The sequence below is a fragment of the Harpia harpyja genome, chromosome 11 (genome assembly GCF_026419915.1).
Source record: "Harpia harpyja isolate bHarHar1 chromosome 11, bHarHar1 primary haplotype, whole genome shotgun sequence".
NCBI lineage: Eukaryota > Metazoa > Chordata > Aves > Accipitriformes > Accipitridae > Harpia > Harpia harpyja.
The window spans coordinates 36141453-36161285 of NC_068950.1; the positions used below are offsets into that span (position 1 = coordinate 36141453).

The following is a 19833-nucleotide window of genomic DNA, read 5'->3' on the forward strand; positions in this document are numbered from 1 at the left end:
GGAAGCAAGACAGCTGTGGGACAGGGCTGGCCCCGCTCCCTTTCCTGGGGCTTCATCCTCTCCCCAGCTAAACCTCCGGGGTCGGACGGTCTGGTGTTCCCTGCCATACACACGGGGTGAACAGGGCACGCAGGCAGCCACACTCCCCTAGCCACTCTAGGCTGTGATGCTTGGCATTTTTGGAGCCGCTCACTCGCCCCAAGCCTGGCTCAGGGTCCCACATCAGGGAGGACCACGGCTCGACAGCACCTCATGCAAAGACCTGTTGCCTCAGCCTGCTGTCAACCGGCTCATTTCATGTGATGCAACCCAGGATGCTCTGCCATGGCTTTCCCGGACACTCTTGGGCAAGTCCCCAAACCTCTCCCAGCCCAGTCGGAAAGTCACCTCCCTCCCCTTGTTTCCAGTATCCCTTAAGCAACACAATGCCAGCAGAAAGCTGCCTTTCATTTTGCACCGTGCACGCACCAAGGAGCACAGTACCACTGCAGGTTTGCTGGCCTCTTTGCCAAAAGCTCTTTGCTGCAGAACTCATTGCCACCTTGGCACGGCTGGGTTAAGCTGGTGCCGTGCGGGATTTACCAATTTACCAGAGGGATGGGCCAGGAGCGAAACCCCTGGCCCCACCACGTGCTGCCAGCTGGGCTTTGCCGGGCACATCAAAGTGCCGGGGCAGTTTTAACTGCGCTCCAGACGCTCCCTCCCATTTCCTGCTGGATTCCCGTCTCGCTCCCTGCACCCACATCAGCAAAACAGAGTGTAAAAATAGAGGCCGGGCTTCACCAAAACACAATAGTAAATTGTTCCCTGGAAAGGTCACCAGGGCGGCGGAGAATAGCTCTGAGAGCAGGGGAAAAGGAATGTCTACCAGGGGGACAAGTTTGAAAGTGCCTGCTGGACCCTCCACGGGAGGTTTCCTGCATCCCCATCAGTAGTGAGGGTCCCCCCTCCTGAGCCCCTGGGGTCTCAGAGCATCATCATCTTCTCCCATGCACCCCCAGCCCTGCTGAGCCATGGAGCTCTCCCAGCTCCCCCAGCACCAATTTTCAGATGGAAACTGAAAAAAAATGGGGAGCAAGAAATAAGGCGAAAGGAGAGGCAGGAGGACCAGAGAGGAAGAAAAGGGCTGGGAGGAGAAAGGGGATCCTGCTCGCTGCTCATCTCCGCGCCGCATGTGACAGCGCGGTGTCCCCTGGGCACCGCTGGCCGGCTGCAGCCTTTGTGCGGCAGTGGGAACGTCGGGGACGAGCCCCAGGACGAGGAGCGTATCGAGCAGTCCCAGAGAGCCATAAATTACTCCCTCCTGTTGTTGCTGGCCTGTAACAGCGAAGAGGCGAAGCTTTCTCATCGTCTGCCAGGGTGGGAATGTTTGGGTCTTGTCGTTTCTGTGAGCATATTTAATTCAATAATGTGGGAATGCCCTTAATGAAGTAGGTCCTTGCTCTTGGCTTCGGGGGTGTTCCCAGGCCAGGGTGCCAGTGCAGGCTGCCCTCAACATGGCTTTGCCAGAAAGGCTGTAATTAAAACCAGATAATGAGGCTTGAAAATAAAAGCTGCCCAAACTTTGGGCTTGATTTTGGTTTTTTGTGTTTCTTCTTTCATTGTGTTGGACATATGCATCCCTCCCACCTCCTCTTTTTTTTAAATTCAGTTTTATCTCAATGTCACTTCCCCTCTGTTCTCAATCCCCAGTGTCATCCATGGAATGGTAAGGGGAATTTTCTGCCACCGGGAGCCTGCATGTCACCAGGTTCCTGGAACACATTAGAAATGTGGGTGAACAAAACACTTTTAAATTCACCTGCTTCAAGTTTGTGAAGAAACCGCTATTTGCCAGAAAATTTCCAGCAGTAGGAGACAGACCAGAAGCCCCATCACCTTGTGATGCCACCAGTGAGAGATGAACCCCAGCCCTGTCCCAGCCGAGGGCAATGCCACCCACAACACCCAGGCTATCGCCCTTCCGCTGCGCCGATCACTTCTGCAGTGGACACCAGGACCCTAAGGTGCTTTTCCCAACTTTCTTCTCTGTTTTGCATAAACAGGGAAAAAAAACAGGTTGGGTTGGAGTTTTTTCCCCATATATTTGAATCCACAGAGCCGTGCTCATCACCACTGGCAATGCAACATGATTGTAAAAAAAAAAAAATACCATTTGATGGGAAATGAATGAAAGTTTCCATCAGAAGACAAGAGTGGGAAAGACTTTTAAAAAGAAAAAAAAGTCAGATGATGTCTGCTACCTTCTGTGACATTTGCATCTTGGTGGCCGAGCAGCAGCGAGGTCCAGATGCTCCAGAGAGGAGGATGCTCCTTCCAGTACGGCCACCATGGGGCCACCAGCCACCCAGCTGGGGACACGTCCCTGGAGCCTGTGCCAGCACAGCAGCTCCCAGGGTCTCCCCACCACCAGGGTCCATCAGGCATGATGCACGTTGGCCCATGTCACCGTGGAGCGGGTGGCATTGGCACCCTCCCAACCCTTTCTATAGACTATAGAGCTATATGTTAAATATGTATGTGCAGGGAGTGGTTTAAAACCATTACCTTGAGGATGGTCTTCCCTTTGCTGGTGGCAAAGGCCACGTGGCCATGAAGGATGCTTTAAGTGAAGAAAGAAAAAAAGCAGAAGGGGGAGGTGGAAGGACAATTGTCCTGGCAATGGAAGGAGGGAGGGAGAGGGCTGGGAGGTGGGAGGGAGAGATAAACGGTGGGTGAACTATCAGCTCTCGCCGGGCTGGCAGCAGGACAGGGGACAGGGGTTAAACCAGCTGCACAGCCGTGATCGCCCAACCCCAGATAAACATCCAGCAGCCACACGCTGCCCCACGCCTTGTCCCAGCACCCACGATGGAAACCCGCCCTGCCGCGGCTGCGGGGGCTTTGCTCAGCCTGGTTGGGGGTGGCCCCCCCCCGTGTCCTTATCATGGGGCTGTGCCTGGACAGGGGTCCCTGCACACCCTGGGTTGGAGCCTGGAGCCTGAGAAGGGTCCCCCTCTTTCACCCACAGGGAAATGTCACCCAGAAACTTTAAGAGCAAGCATTGGCTGCCAGGCTGCTGGATGTATTGGGGGGTTAGCAGCTAGGCTTTTGGGGGGATGCTTTAAAAAAGCAAGGGATGCTCTAGAAGACCCTGTTTAAGCAGGTAATGACTCTGAAAATCATAGAAATTAAAGACAAGAAAATACCCACGGTGCCACCCTGTTCACCTGCTCCATGCTATGGGTATGGTGTTGGCCACCAGCAGCAGGATGGTGCTGTAGTTATATATATAAAATATATAAAAACACACATGTTCAATGGACCACTTAGCCTGTAAACAGGCCCTAACTAATGTTACCAGTTCAATCGTTTTTTAAAGTATTTGTGCACATGGCTGTGATAACAACTTCTTTTTTTTTAAAAAAAAAAAGAGGAATTACTCTCATTGCCTATTAAATCGTGACTGAACACTGCTGGCATGTGAAGGGGAAGCAGCATTGCCCCCAGCAGCCCCCTTCCTGCACCATCCCCCTCCCCGACAGAGGGGAAGAGACCATCGGAGCCTTTGGGGGACCTGCAAAAAATGGGCTGGGGATAACGTGGCAGCAGCTGGTAACACTTGCCTGTGGCGGGGGGATTGCTTCACTGCCCGTCTTCCTTCCTGCCAGCCCCACACGCTCTTCCTCCTGCTTGCTCTCTCTGCAAAAGCCCAGCCCAGGCTGAACAGCATGAGCCAAGCAAGAAAAAAATTTGCAGATCCTTTTGCAAGGTTTTTGCTGTCTGTTTATGACTTTTGATGGCTGGGGATGGGCCATCCTGGCATCCTTGCCCCGCAATACCCAGGAATGAAATGGTGATGGATCCGAGCGACAAGGTGGGAGAGAGGCAGACAGCAAGTGGAGGCTGCTTTGTAAAACTTTATTTAGAAATACTCTTGATATATTCATTATATATATATATTTATATATACACACACATTACAACAAATGTGTTTGCTAAATAGCACATCCACAGTGGGTTGAGACTCAGGGTACCAGGTCTGGTTACTTCGTTTCTGCAGAAAAAATGCAGAAATCCAAGGGGAGGGTGGCAGAGAAAGGGATGGGGCTGAAAAAAACAAAATCGTTAAGGTGGGAATTCACTCACACAGTACAACATTGCCCCAAAGTGCTGTTTCCAACAGAATGGTCCACACAGCGATGGTCCACACAGCGAGAGATGAAGCAGGCAGGAGGAGAGGTGGGCAGAGGAAATGTACCATTCAAATCACAATTAAAGTACAACTGTACATACCCCGGGAGACATACAGCACGCTCTGCTAAGGGCTACGAGCAGGCACGCATGTGCGGGGGGTGTTGGGGGGTGCTGCCAAGGTTGTACCATTTTCCCAACTGTTCAGCTACTGAAAAGATTAAAAAAAAACAAAACAAAACACCCAAAAAACAACTTGTAGGGAATGAGGAATTTCTGAGTGTTGGTGATTTTTTCTTGCAATAGTTTAATCAAAAGAATGTAAACCCCCCCTGCAGCCTACCCCAGGGTTATTTCGAATGCTGAAAACCAAGAATGGCTTTACCTGTGTGACAGCATCCCCCTCCCTTCCCAGAAGGCCCCCGCTTGCCAGCCCCTGCCACCCGCCTCTCCTACCTCTGGTGCCAGGAGCGGCCCAAACCTCTTCCTCAGCATCGCTCCATCACCCACCGGCACCTCTCCCCTGGCCCAGCCCTGCGGGCAGCCCCCTTTAGTAAAAACCCCCATGCACGGGCGATCCGGATCCAGGAAGGAGTTTTCCTCCTTTTCTCCTTTTTAAGATGGGGGAGGTTGGTGGTTTCGGAGGATTTGGGGTCTATGCTGGAAACCCTTGCTTGGGCCAGGACCCCTTCCCAGGCAACTAATTCCACCTAACGTGCCAACCCACATGCCAGCCTCCCACCTATTATTTACAAAGAGGCGTTAAAAGCTAGTGGGGATGGAAATGACGGGGCTCTGAATTAAGCCTGGATGGGCTTGCAGACCACCCGCCCAAATCCTCTGTGTTCCCTTGTACCTCAGCTCCCTTGAAAAGGAAGGAGTGCGGTGGAAGATGTCCCCGCTCAGAGGACTTTTTCCCTTCCAAAGGATGTTTGTGGGTTGGGTTTTTTTGCTGTAGCACGGTAGAGATTTCTGTGCCTTGACATCTCTGCAGAGGGAGAGGATGGGATTGGGGCAATTGCTGCATCAGGCATCAGGCGGTGGGTGAGACATGGGCCTGATGCAGCGGTGATGGCATGGCGTGGTCCTCAGCTCCCAGCTACCCCAGCAGCAGCCTCCTGCTCCCCAGTCCTGTTTCCCAAATGCCCTCCTCGGGGGGCAGCAGGGATCGGAGGATCAGCTCAGTCGCAGACATCAATTTTGCAGCAATCCAAGCACTTGGGAATGGAGGCTAATCCCCCTGCTGCTTTTAGCACTTTCCCCCAAGTTTCGGAGAGGCTGTGGGCTCCTACCAGCCTCGGGCAGGCAAGGACCCTCCTCACACCAGAATAAATCCAGCGCTGTAGTCCAGCCCGTGGGCACTGGCACAGCTGAACCACCACCATTTTCACACAATAAAACCAAAAACTTCAAAGCATACCATTAAAACCCTTTTATAACCCTATGTACACGTGCACTGTTGATACATCGTCGACTCCTTTTGCCTTTTTGTTGCTTGTTCAATTTAAAAATCCCCCAGTCCAAGGGGATGCTTCACTAGCAATTTTTTTTTTCCTTTACCAATTCTGAAATTCATCTTCCTTGAGAGAAGCTCTGACCCTACAGACACTGCTGGGAAACTCTAGGAGACCACAGCAGGCTTAGAGCTCACCCGCTGAGCGTTACCAGCAGAAAAATCAGGGACTGGGAGGGCAGCAGAAAACACCTATGTACCTTTTCGTTCAGTGGATACTGCATGACAGCGTTAAAAAGAAGTAATCCCATGTCATAAATACAACAACCCCAAACAATCCAAAGTTAGGTAGAAGGAAAAGGAAGAAAGGAAAAAAAAAAGGAGAGAAAAAGAAAATGTCTTAATCCTTTTAATAGTTCTTTTGCTGAGGGTATTTTTTCACCTCTTTAAAAAGATACAGTCAAAAGCTCTCGGACAACAGGAACACGTGGCCCCAGCTCCTGCTCAGAGCAGTTGTATGTGCCACAGCAGTCTCCAGCACCACGTGGAGCTGGAAAGTGTCGGTGGCCTCCACCGGCAGTGACAGAGGAGTTTCACGTCTCAACCAGGCGACTGTTTAAAAAGCGACGGTCGTCAAACGGTCTGAAAACCCTCTAAATGCTGGAGAGGTGCTGGCCGCGTCTCCTTCCCCTCCGCAGAGTCACATCATGAGCAGTATGTACAATGAAGATGACTTCAATGCTTTTCTTCTTTGTACGATCACGTACCTAAATACCGAACGTCCATCTGGTTTGGTCTTGTCCTCGGCCAACGCGCCGGCCGCTCCGTCCCGGGCTGGGGAGGACGGGGAGCCCGAGCCCCTGGGGAAAGGCAGAGTCACAAATCCCACGGGCACAAGTTCCAGCATCCGCACGCTCGGGTCTCGCCTCCCCCCTTGGTGCTTCGGGAGCCATGCGGAAGGTCATCACCGCTGCGCGTTGCCTTCTACAGGGAGAATGGCGTGGTGCAGGCTCCGCGTGTGCTTCGAATCTAGTGTTTCGTGCTCTTCTGTGAAGCTGTCCGGGCTTGCCGCTCCGTCTAAAGAACTTCCACAGCTAGAGTTAGGAGACAACATGTCCTGCAGGAGGTCTTCCTGGACTATCCCAGAGTCTTTGTTCACTTTGCCCCTTTGGTTTCCTTCTTCCTCCTGGTCGTTGAGCAGCTTGGCCAGGAAGTTGATGTATTTCATAGCCAGGCGCAAAATCTCGTTCTTGCTCAGTTTTTTGTCAGGCGGGTGGGTGGGGATGAGTTTGCGAAGCTCTGCAAAGGCTCCGTTGACGTTCTGCTGTCTCCACCTCTCCCGGCTATTGGTAAAAATGCGACGAACCACTTTCGTATGAGGACCTGCAATTGCAACCATGCAGAATTAGGAGCGGGGCCTAACAGGTCATTTATTACTTTGCTGAATAGGTCACTGTTTCCCAAATTTTAGTCACATCAGCAAGGCAGCGAAACAGCAGTTTCCAGCTAATTGAAAGCTAACCTGATGAGCTGAGGTAGCCATAACTTCTGTTCAAGCCAGTGTGCCCTGGTTTTGGCTGGGATAGAGTTAATTTTCTTCCTAGTAGCTGGTACAGGGTGTTTTGGATTTAGTGTGAGAATAATGTTGATAACACACTGATGTTTTAGCTGTTGCTAAATAGCGCTTATCCTAAGTTACGGATTTTTCAGTTTCCCGTGCTCTGCCAGCAAGCAGGTGTACAAGAAGCTGGGAGAGAGCACGGCCAGGGCAGCTGACCCGAACTAGCCAAAGGGATATTCCATACCATAGAACGTCATGCTCAGGATATGAACTGGGGGGAGTTGGCCAGGAGGGGCAGATAGCCGCTCGGGCATCGGTCAGCGGGTGGTGAGCAATTGCATTGTGCATCGCTTGTCTTTTCTTGGGTTATATTTCACTGTCTTTTTTTAATCTTCCTGTTCATTACAATTATTATTATTATAATTGTTATTATATTTGTATTATTCTTATTGTTATTATTATATTTTATTTTAGTTATTAAACTGTTCTTACCTCAACCCACGAGTTTTACTTTTTTTCCCAATTCTCCTCCCTGTCCCACTGGGAGGGGGGAGGAGTAAGCGAGCGGCTGCGTGGTGCTTAGTTGTTGGCTGGGGTTAAACCATGACACAGTGGAAGGGAAAAACAGAGTTGTGTCTTTTTAGATGTCTCCCGAGACACCTAAATTTACCTCTCCAAGGAGGAAGGCTGAGGCCATGACACATGTGCAGAACGCTGCTATATTTTTAGGGTATCTCAGCAACAAAGGTCCTATTAAAAGTTTATCTCACTAGATGGCTTTATTTTCTGTCCCAAAAAATGTCTTACGGACATACCATTGGGACAGGAGGAAATTAGCTTGAGCAGAGGCTTTGACAGCTCTAAGATCCAGACATCTTCCCTGATGTAGGCAGGATCCAGAGCTGATAAAGACTGTAGGACTGCCACCAACCCTCTAGGTGGTTTATGTGAAATGGGGTGGCAGGATTCACCCCATAGCAATGAGGACAGGTAGCAACGTGACACACGGAGTGAAAGCAGCGTCCTTGCTGGAAGGGTGATCACGGGTGGAGGATGAACCAGTTTCACAGCTGACCTGAGGACTGTCTGCTCTCCCTGCACATTGTGGCATCGTGTCCCTATCTGACAGTAATTGGAGAAGGGACTCTAAATTGCTAGAGGTGTCCATTTGGCTCAGTTACATGTGAACTCCAGTTAAATCCCTGTAATTTTACAGCCGTATTCCTGACGGGGCATGTTACACAGGGTGGATGCACAAAACGGATCAATTCTCCTTCCGGATCATCAGAGTAACTCCTGTTGGCATAAGCAAGACATTGTCTCTGTGCTAGGAGAGACCCAAAAGCATGTCTACCCAAAAGGATTGTGCTGCAGGAGTAGCAATGCTCTAAGTCAGGACTGCAGGTCCTTGGGTCCATGGAAACCAGTTCATGTAAGGAGACACCACCATTAAGATGCTTTTATTATTACACCCTTTCCATCCTCACCTCCAGGAGACACCAACAGTGAAAGAACACAGCGACCTCATGAAACTATGGGAGAATGACCATGGCTGAAACCCCCATAGGATACATTCACATACAATGAGAATCCTCCCAAAGTATGAAGCAAAGACTTGCAGGTAACACACCAGTGAGTCGTACCCCAAAAGACTGGCTGTGGATATTCCCATCCGCACCATCTCTCCCCTGTAGTCCCCCCTCCTACCTGAGACACTTGCCTAACTGCTCCCTTCTGGTGGGAGCAAGTCCCTGGCCACGGTGAGCAGTTTAAGGCACAGCTCTGCCATCACTCAGTGAAACCAGTATCCTGGGAGGCGTTTAAACGTCATTATTCTTATACAGCAGAACTCTTGGCTGCTTTGTCTGTGGCAGAGCAGCCAAACAGATGTGATTTTGGAGGCATCTTAGTCAGGCTGCACCTTGACAGATCCGACCTGACACAACGCAAGAAGAGGAATCCCACGTTCCAGCTGATTAAACACCATCACACTTTCCTCCCGTCAGGGGAAACTAGAGCCCCTTTGGTCCAGCACATCACATGAAATACCCACCACGGCAGGATCTGCATGGGGACATACTCCCAAGCAGCCAGGTTAAAGCTACTGGCTTCTCCAGCGTGCGAGCAGCCATAAAACTCACTTCTCACAGCGTGGTCAGGAGCAGGGGGTCCCCCAAAATCACAAAGAGCCCCTGGGATAAGCTGGGGGGTGTCAGAATGAGAAACTCATCTCTGACCTCTAGGATCCCGGTCTGATGCTTCAATAAAGGCAGTTTTCCACTCCCAAACAGCACGTAAATGCCCTTTGTATGAATTAATGTGCAAGAGCTTATGGAAAGGGAAGGTTTCCTGTCCCTAATGCGCACAGCCCACTGTGCCACGGGGTCGTGGGGAAGGTGGTGGGGACCAAAGGGACCTCAACAACACCAGGCTGCCCAGCACTGCTAATAGGGCAGTGGAGAATGTGTTACAACCTACTACAATAATACGATGGTTTCAACACTTAACTGCTCTTTCCAGACAAGATAAAGCAACCAGCCTTGAATCCAGAAGGAGATGCAGCTTAAAACCTTTTTACTCCCATAAGGGCATGAAAAAAAGAAGCCTTGGATACTGTTTATTTTCAAAAAAAAAAAATCTCAAGAGACTTCCAGTCTTCACAGGCTTCAAACATGCATCTCTATTCACTGAAAGTTGCCAACTGAAAGGCAACTATTCATAAATAGGTCAGAAATCAGAAGAAAGACCTGTTCATTTTCATCCAGGGGCAGCCAAACCAAGCTCCAGTATATAATACAAATTCTGACACCACTCAGATTTTTGATTCCTTCATCAACCAAATTAAACGTACCTTTTAGAAAGAGATCAGGTTTTGGCCAAAACATGTCAAGCAAAGGAGAAATTTAAAATGCCCCATAGCTGTGTTATAATAGAAGAGATTTATTTCTCATAAAGAAACTTGCCTCGTAATTAATTCAAGCAGTCGGCTGAGAAATTTTGCCTGGATTTTGTTCCAATTCATTGACTGCTGCTTTTTTAATTGTAATTAGAGATCTGAGGAAAACGAATAAAAGGATGAGCTTCCAAAGTTCCAGAATATCCTTGCAGATACTTTTTTACATTTTTATCTCCATTTATATCTATTTTTTAAGAAGATATTCAATGCACCAAACTTTCCCCCAAATGGATAAAGAAATAGTTGCAAAAACCCCACCACTCATTTCCTTACAGAGGAAATCAAACACTAAGTGCCCGGCAAGACTCTCCTGCCCTTCTGCACCTCCCAGGGACTGAGGACCCACAGGAGTGACGCTCCGGCATGCCACGGATGTCACCTGGCAGGTGACCATCAGAGCGATGAGCAAAGCCCAGCAGACCACACAGATGCCTCAGCATGGGATGCACACCCCTACAAATTGCTCCTGTTCAGAAACCATCATCCGGTACCTATTTTTGCCCCCAGAATTCTGAGCCCAGTCTTGGAAATTCACATGAGCTCAAACCGGCAGGATTGGGCCCAATCTATACACCTGCATTAAAGCACACATCCAAAAACTTGGTTACGACCAAATAGCTCTGTAATCCTTCATATCTAATTTAATAGCACGTCAAAAGCTTTAGTCAGACACCGTGGTTTGATGGACTTCTCACCGTAGCCGCTAAGCCTCTGAATCGAAACCCGGACGGAAAGACCTTCTTGTGCCGGGGGCTGAGCCAACCCCTGCCCCACGGGGCTGCGGTCTGAAAGGACCAGGCAGACGGAGGAGGGCAGAGAGCGGGGAGAGAGGGACTGATGAACGCAGATAACGCCCTGAGCCCATCATTTCATACCGTATTATTTTAGAGTGATGTGGATGATGATTTGATCTGATTTTAGATTAGCCGGGTAGAAGGAAAGGGACAGCTAGCTAGAAAGAAGGAAAATTAATTGTCTGGCGATTGAAATACACCGTTTACAGTTGCTAGAGAGGAAACACATTTCAATGGAGCTCATTTGTACGGGCTGTTAACTCTGCAGATAAACGTGTCAGCCTTCCACGTGCAAATTGTTCTCGCAAACATCCCTTTGCGTGGGCAGCGCTGCCGCCTGCACGCAGCCTCCCGCAACCCACCGGCTGCCTGGGAGCAGGCAGCGGGATCCTGCCCTGCCTTCTCCCTGCCTTCCTTTCTTTGAAATTATCCCGCCGGTCCCACGGGGATCCCCACACCCGGGATCTCTGCTCGGACAGCAGACTGTCACCCTCCACATCTGCTGCCAGGCTCTGCCACAAGACCAGACACGGGGTATTTCTCCACGGCAGGCTGCAGCACGCTGTGGATATATACTGAAGCAAGGTGCAGACAAGCTGGCGAAGGAACCAGCCACAATCCCGCTGTGACCCTGCAGACCTTAGCACAGGTTTAGCCCTTTGCTTCTAGGCAGTTTAAAGGCGAGTGGGATCTTTCTGCCCGAGACTGTGGAATGCCTCCTGGCTGAAAAGGTTTGCAAACACAGCATGTCACTGCAATGGCCCTGATCCAGCCTCTGCACTTCAACAAAGACTTAAATTTAGTGGCTTCCTTCGGATTTAATCTCTAAGCAATTTGCAGAACAGCGATGTAATTAACCATACGCTGAACTGCTTTGCTGCGTGAAAGCAAATCCACCGAGCACGCTGCCGGTCATTAGCCGGGACAGATCTGGGCTCTGCTGTACAGACCCTTACCGGGGGAGCTACCCTGCCACCACAGGCATCTTATTCGCCTTTTACCGTTTGGGGTTTAAATCCCAGCGTGTGCCACCGTGCGGCAACTTGCCCCCTTCAGCAGATGGGGAACCCCCCAAGAGCCAGGGCAGGGGCGAAACGCTCTCACCGTCGGTGATCTCCATCTCGTAGGGAGAGGGTCTCCTCTTCACCCGGTTGCTGCCGTACATAGAGAAGGAGTCCGGTTCGCCGAAAAACCCGCTGCGAACGAAAGGCAGAGAGGCCGTCAGGACACACCGGCATCCTCCCGGCGTGGCCCCCGGCCCCCCGCGTGGGGGGGTGGGAAGCGCCCGGGGCCGGCTCGGGGCCGGTGGGAAGCCGAGCTGCTCCGTGACCTCGGAGGCAGCTCACGGCTCACGAAGCCGAGCCCGGGGTCGTGCGGCCACACGACACGCGGCCGCCCGGGGACGCGCACCGAGGGACGCCAGCCCCGCGTGGGCAGGGGGATGCGGGCGGCGTGGGGCACCCAGGCTAGCGGCTCCCGGGCAAAACCCACACCCCTCCCCGCGGCTTTTTGTCCCTCAGCCGGCGGGCACGGACGCCCACCCGGGCCGGGTCCGCAGCGCAGCCTCCCCCGAGAGAGGAGATGGCTGCGGGGAGCGGGGGGGCTCCGTCTCGGCCCGTGGGGGCTGCGCTCTGCCCCTGCCAGAGCGTTGTCTGTCCCTTGCGCTTATTTGCGGCACTCATCGGAGGAGAGAGCGAGCTCCGAGGATCTAAATCAGCTCTCTATAAGCACCCAAGCACCGCGTTTACTGACGGCCCCCTTGCTCTGCCCGGGGCACCTCTACCGCGATTTTTTTTCTTTTTTCCCCTGGGAACGACAGTTTTTCGTTTCGGGTTTCTCCCCCCCCCCCTTTCTTCTTTTGCGAAGTTGCATGCAAACCCGCGATGACTAAGCGCCGAGCCCCGCGCGGTGGAAGGGACGCTGCTGCTGCTGCCGTTCCCCCCCCCCCTCCTTCTCCTTCCCACCCCGGCACCGAGCCCGGCACCCCTCCGGGAGCCGCTCCGAGGGACCCCCGCCGGGGCTGGGGTGGGAAAGACACGGACCTGTTGATGGTGGCCAGCGGCTGGCCCAGGTTGTAGAGCATGGCCCTGCCGGGGGGCTGCAGCGGGAGCGCGGGGGGGCTCAGCTGCACCATGCGGGCCTCGCAGGCGGCCTCGGCGGCGCGGCACGGCTCGGCGCCCGGCGCTCTCTGCATCGCCTCCCCCGCCGCCTCCCGGCTTTTTATGTCCAGGGAGCCCCCCCGGCGCACCAGCTCGATGACGGGCACGGGGGCGGCGGGGGGCCCGGGGGAGGGCCGGCCCGCCTCCTTGGACGCCCCGTTGAGCAGCAGCTGGGGGTCCGCCGGCGCCTCCATGCCCCCGCGGCTGCTCTCCGGCTCGTTCGTGGTCTCCGCTTCCGAGTCGTGCCGCCGGGGGGGGCGGGCATCGCGGGGGTCACTGGGGGGCGGCGGGGCGGGCGGCCTGTCCATCGTCCTGCGGAGAGAGGCAGCGGTGAGGGGCGGCCCCGGCTAGAGGGGGGGGTACCCCCCTCCCCGGGCACCGCCCCGACGGGGAGAGGGGGGGGGGACACGACACGCTTCGGGACTCGGGCTTCGCCGGCGAGAAATGGGGGGAACGGGGGGGAGGAGGGCAGGGGAGGCACGAATCACCCCAAACCAATTGGAGTTTGCCGGCGGGACGGGCCCCGTCGCCGCTCCGACAGGGGCCGGGGGTCCGCGGGGCCACGCCGCCGAGCCGTGCGGTGACGTCACGAGGCGCCCCGGCCCTGCCGTGACGTCACGGAGCCCCGCGGAACCGTGCAGCGCTGTGGCGTCGTGCAGCGTCCCGGCCGCGCGCGACGCACCGCGCAGGGAGCGGCCCGGCCGGACAACCCCCCCCCCCCCCAAACACCCCCAGCCCCCCACGCCCCGCGGGGATTTACGCCGCTCCACGCGGAGGGCTGACAGCATCGGGGCGGCTAATGCAGCCAGAGGGGCTCGGCCAGCGCCCGGCGCGCCCCGGTGGCCCGGGGCTAAATTATGCAGCCAAAATTTCGGCCAGGCGGGAGGAGGTTCAGCCCCTCTTCCCCCCCCCCCCCGCGTTTGGGGGAATTTCTCCCCATTTTGGGGTCCCCGGTGGTGTTTGCGGCCCGGCCTGCCGGCAGCGGCCTCAGCCGCACGGGCGACCGCCTCTCCTCCCATTTTAATTTTTATTATTATTATTATTTTTTAAAACAGCGAAACATACGTCAAGCCACATTTTGGGGGAGAGGGGGTTAAACCAGCCCATAACGGACTCGATCCCCCCCGCGCAGTCGCTACCGCAGGAAGGAGGAAGGGGCCCGGCGCGGAGCAGCCCTCCATCCGCGGCCGCGCACCAGCATTGTCCCCCTTCTCCCATAGAACGAATACTGTCGTGACAGGGCACCTCGCGCCGAGGGCAGGCAGCGATATCGCCATTATTGCCATGCTATTTCTCAACCCCCCCGCCCTCGTTCGGGTTTGTTTTTTGGTTTTGGGTTTTTTTTTTTTTCCTATAAATAAGGGGCTTCGCGGAGCAGAGAGCTGCCACACGCTGGGTGTCCTCCCCATCCTTCTCGCTCCTTTGCCTTGGGTAATTTTTTTTTTCCGTTCTGCTGGGTTAAATTGCGAGAGACATCCCCCCCCCCCTTTTTTTTTTCTGGCCATATCTCACCATCTCTCTTGAAAAAAAGAAACCCAACAAAAACAAAAGCAACCACCCAACCTAAAGCACAAGCTCTCTCTTCCCTCCAGCCCCTTCCCCGCCAGCCCTCTAGAAAGAAAAATCTAATTGCCTATTCCGATATTGTATAGGAAGAGATTACTCACATGTGTCATATTTAAGTAGGGACACCGCAAGTCTCTCCTGTTTCAACAAAAGCGCTCTCAGTGTCAGGCTGAATTTACTCCTCCCACCTCAAGGTACTTACGACTTTACAGAGAGGAAGGACACCCGCATCGGGATAAAACTGCTAAATCCTGGGAGGAAGAGAAGGGGGGGGGAGAAAAAGAGGAGAGGGTGGATCTCGTGGGCCCGGATTGCCAGAGAGCAGCGGGGAGAGGGGTGCAGGGGAGAGGCAAGGAGGGGACGGCACCCTGGGGCGGCCCCTGTTATAGGGGACAGCCGGCCACCCCCGGGTGTCCCCGTCCGTCCCCCGCCCGTCCCCCCCCGGCTCGTCCCCGCCGCGCAGCCGGGAGCCGCCGCCTCGCACACGGGGCCTCAACGCGCGGCGGCCACGGCCCGGCGTGGAAAAAATAAACAGATAAAAAACAAGGAGGGAGAAAAAAAACCCGCAAAAAATAAGCCCTATATTTGGGGCGAATTGGGCGGTATTTTGGACACATTGCAAGCCCGGTCTCCCCGGGAGGAAATCCCAGACGGGGCCGGAGACGGAGTTGTTTTTCTCCCGCTGGGCTCGCGAAGAGCTGCGGCCGCCTTTCTCCCTCGCCCGGCTGGAAAATTTAATTTCTAAAAGGGCAAATTTAATTCCTAAGGGGGCCGGTTACCGGCAGCGCTCCCGCCCGAGGTGCCGCGACGACCAGGGCCGGGCCGCCGGCGGGGTGAGCCCGCTCCCCGCCGCGGATCAACAGGAAGGCGAGGACGGCTGCCTCCCCCCCCCCAACGAAATCAGGAAAAATAAGGTTTTCCCATTCGTAAAAAAAGAAATTATCCCGATGGCGTCCTCTCCCGCTTTCGTTAAAAAAGAAATACACAAACCCGCAAAAATACCCGCAGTGTTTTGCCTTCATTTGGGGGTGATTTCGCTTTGAAAAATGGGGGGGGGGATTAATTCCCCACCCGCTGGTTTCTGGTCCGCAAAATCCTTTTGTTTTCCAGCAGCGGATCGGCAGGAAATTTCCAGCCCAGAAACGCACCTCTCCCGCGGGCTTTTTGTAGGGAAATTGCCCCAAAGCGGAGGGGCGGGAGGGAGCGGTATATGGGGGGAGACACCCCCCCCCCCATCCCAGGAACAAGCGAACAGGCCCTGGCCGTCGGCCGGGCCGGGTCCTGGTCCCCCCCTCTCCGGGAGGGGCTGGGGGAAGCCGGGCCCGGTGGGCGCTTCGCCCCCGGCTCCCCCGCGGCCGGTCCCAGCCGCCTCTTCGCTGCCGCAGCCCGGGGGTCCCGGCGGCGGGGAGGGGGGGGGGCGAGGGGTGGGGGAAGAAGCGCACCCCACAGTTTCAAAGGAGAAAGCGTCTTCTCCTCCTCACCCACCCCGCATCAAAGAAGGGAAAAAGATTAAAACCCAACCGCGGAAGAGACTTGGTTTTTCCCCCCCCCCCTTGCCTGTCTCTTACATGGGGCCGAAGCCCCCCAAGCACCCCTGGCTGCTCCCTGACGCCCCCCCCCCAAACCCCCAGCCCACCAGAGCCACCGCCCCAGGCTGCTGCAGGGCCGGATTCCTCTCTACTCACCATTTGCTCTTCATTGGGAAAAGTGAGTGGAGCCATTTTGTGGCCTACGCATCGCGGCTATATTTGTAGTAAGTGTTGGGTGGCTTCAGCTGGGTAGGCTCTAATTCCACATCACGTCCAGTTTCCTATTTAGTATGGAGAGCGGAACACTACTGCAATGTGGCCGAGAGAGATAAAACCCCAGCAGTGGCCCGCCTGCCCTGATAAGCTTCTAAACCCATTATTTATGAAATGATTCATTATTATTTGGCAATTTTATCGAAGGAAAGCGGAAAATTATTGCAGGGATATGCATAGGAATAACTCCGGAATGCATGCCTTCTAGCTTTTTATGTGTGTGTGCTTAGATGCTCTTAAAAAGACACTGCAAAAAAAAAAAAAAAAAAAAAAGAGTAATAAAAAATTGCACTGTGGCTGCCCGCATCTGAATAGCAATTCTTTATTTTAGTCCTCTTGGAGGTTATTATGCCCCTGATTTTTTTTTTCCCCCTTTTTTTTTTATTAAATATGGAACACCTACTCCGTTCTTAATTAAATTTAATGAGCCAAAATAAATTGTTGGAGACGCTGAGAGAGAGGGAAGGGGTGTGGGCTGCTTTGGGACAAGAGGAGGTAAATAAAGCACATCGACAGGAGATGTTTTGGAGAGAAGTGGCCCCATCCCCAGCCTTCCTCGCCCCACAGTGTGTGTTTTCGCTGAAGGGCTAAATTGGGGCCAGCTCCCTCTCTCATCTCTCGTGCTGGGGCGGGGGGAGGCCGAGCATCCCTGCCGGGCTGGGGGATGCCGGGGAACGGGGAGCGGAGCGGGTACTGAGCCGGCACCCCTGGCCCTCGGGAAATTTGGGATGTGAGCGGAGGTGAGAGCTCGGCGCCGGGGTCAGGGCCGACCCTGGAGGGAGAGGGGCCTGGGGAAGGGGAGAAAGGGCCCTTGGTCGCCCCGGAGCGGTGCGGGGCAGCCAGCGGGGCTCGGGGGCCGGGACCGGCTGCGCGCCCCGTCGGGGCTGGGGCTCAGCCCGGCCGCGGCGGGCTCCGGCCCCGGGGGGACGGGGAGACCCCCGGCCTTCGCCGAAGCCGCGGTGCAAACGGAGCGGCTGCTGTGGGACGGGGAGCCGGGCGGGTGCGGGGGTCGGCTGCCCAACGGGGCGCTTGCCAAGGCACGGGACGCGTCCGAAACCCTCCCCAAATTGCCAGAGGCTCCCGGCAGAGGAAGGGGTGGGCGGCAGGGATCGCTGGAGGGTCCCGGGTCCGCTCCTCCGGACAGCCGCAGGTAAAGCGGTCCTACAGACAGCGGCGGGGAGCGGGTTTCGATAGCTCGGGAGAGCGGCCTTGCCCCGGGCAGCCGAAAATCAACGAAATCTCCACCGGAGCGGCGCGGGGAGGAGGGGGCCGGGGCTGAGCACCTCCCGGGCCGCCCCCCGGTCCCCACTGCGGGGCTGGGGCGAGGTTGCGGCCCCCGGCCGTGCTGCGCGGAGCCCGGGGCGAGGGGGAGAAGCTCACCCGGGAGGACCGGCCGCACCTGCCGGGCGGCCCGGGCGGCGGGGGGGGACACACACGGGACGACGGCGGGGCTGGGGGTGCGGGGGTGTCTATTGTCTCCCCGCCACCTGCACGCCCTCCCGCAGGGGGAAATGCCGGAGCTGTTATTCTTCCTTTCACTCCTTCCCTTCAACCTCCCGCTTTGGACGCGGCCGTGGGAGAGGTTTCCACAAACCCTCCCCGCTCCCTCCCCGCCCCGGGCGCGGCTGGGGTCGGGGCCCGGCAGGCAGGAGCCCGCACGATGTCGGCAGCGTGCGTGGGGCGGCGGGGCAGGGACGGTCACGACGCGGTGGAGAGCCCGTCGTGCCTCCCGCCAGGAAACACGACCATTTTCAAGCCGGCTCCTCTAACCAACAGGAAGCGTTAAAGATAGAACAGCCGGGGCTGGGCGGGGGAGATTAGGAAGCCGAGCATCTTCTGTGCACCGAGAGCCGCTGCGGGGCCATTCCCACCCGTGCCTGCCCCCGGTGGGGTGGGAGCCGTGGCTGCGGTTCACCCACCTCGGCCGGCACGGCTGCCCCTCGCTGGGCAACCCAACCCCGAGCCTAAGAGGGACCCTGGGGTGGCAGGAATCAGGAACATTTCCTCACCGCTGCCCTGCCACGGGTGGGCTACCCAGTCACACCGAGCAACCCGGGGCTCGCCCCCTCTCCAGGCTTTCACAAAGCAAAGAGGTAGCAAGCTCTGCGGTGGGGAGCACCAAAATTATAGGGAATAATGAGGTCAGTGATGCTCCGAGCAGGCCCAAGACCTTTTGAGCAAGCACTATAAACCTCTTTCTTTAATTATAATAAAAGATAGCTAGAAACAACAGAAGCAAAAAAAAAAAAAAGAAAAAAGAAAAAACAACAATAAAACCTTAAACTGTGCTGCCCCTCTACACGTGTCATCACCTGAGCAGGCAATCGAGCCCCCGCTTGAGTTTGGTCCCCATTACTCAGAGTTAACAAAGCCAGACCTGGCGTGCTCTGTATTTTTGACTCCAAGCTGCAGTAGATGCTTCAGGAAAAAAATCCGGGCATCTTGAAATTACTCAGCACTACACCATGAAAGGAAAAACTCCGCTTTAGGGAAGGGTGTTTTTTTGTTGTTTTGGTCAAGTGAACTAGTATTTCACTCAGAGGTTGCTGTCCAGGATTGTATGATTTGTGTAACTTGATAAAACACCACACCCTTGTCCTGAGCTGTGTGCAAGTAGTTTGGCTTTTGTTTTCAAATTGTTTCTAGCCCTTCAGCATTTGAAGAGAGTCTTCAAAATATTAACCAATACAACTGTCATCTTCCTGTGTTTCCAGACATTTTACAATAGGAAACAAAGAACAAAACCCTACAACAATAGCTCAGAGGTATGAATTGCCTCATTCATCTCACTGGAATGTTCAAAAACATTAACTATTTTTTGACTGATTCAGCAGAAAATGTGCTGCCAGATAATAAGCTTGTGCCTGATCCAGGGGAGATTCAGAGACTGAGAAAGGTTTTATTTTTCAGCACAGCAAAGTAGCACCTTTCCTGAAAGGAAGCAAATATTCTTGTTGATGGAAGAGGCTGCGTGAGAGGAGAAATTCTGACACAGCTTGAAGGGATCTGCTGCCTTCCTCTCTCCGTACTGGCTCTGAAATAGCAAATGGCTTATCTCACCCCCATTCTTAATCCACACAGGCCCACGAGGGTGGTAGATGCTGGAAAAGACTCCCATGTCCTTGTAATAAGTTAATTAGCAGTTAGTTCATGGTATGTTTGAGTGGGCACTAACAGTGTGGTCCTTTAGATTTGAATGAGAAGGGCCTGGGACTTCAGTGTGGGGTGTTTTAATCTCTAGTTTAACACTCTTAGAGCAGGAAAGACAAGGTCAGCACCATAGGCTGAACTTCTGTTGGGACAACGCCATCATTAAAACAAAGTTTGCTCAAACTCCCATTAAAGCACAGTGATGCGCTCCAGCCAGTG

At 54.5% G+C, this 19833-nt stretch overlaps 1 protein-coding gene across 1 annotated transcript; it reads right to left on the minus strand.

Moving 5' to 3' along the window:
• Positions 1–6019: 6019 nt before the first annotated feature.
• On the minus strand, positions 6020–16639 carry TAL1 (TAL bHLH transcription factor 1, erythroid differentiation factor). Its single transcript, XM_052801506.1, has 5 exons — positions 16348–16639; positions 14764–14913; positions 12980–13408; positions 12042–12133; positions 6020–7009 (listed from the first exon to the last, which is right to left on the minus strand). Coding segments are annotated over exons 2-5 (942 nt in total). The 5' UTR covers positions 14766–14913; positions 16348–16639; the 3' UTR covers positions 6020–6590.
• Positions 16640–19833: the final 3194 nt, after the last annotated feature.

Excerpts from the sequence above, each read along its gene's own strand:
- TAL1 (XM_052801506.1), bottom strand. Across the intron at positions 12,134-12,979 it reads CCGCTGGCCACCATCAACAG|CGGGTTTTTCGGCGAACCGG; the intron begins GTCCGTGTCTTT and ends TTTCGTTCGCAG. Across the intron at positions 7,010-12,041 it reads CGAGATGGAGATCACCGACG|GTCCTCATACGAAAGTGGTT; the intron begins GTGAGAGCGTTT and ends TTGCAATTGCAG.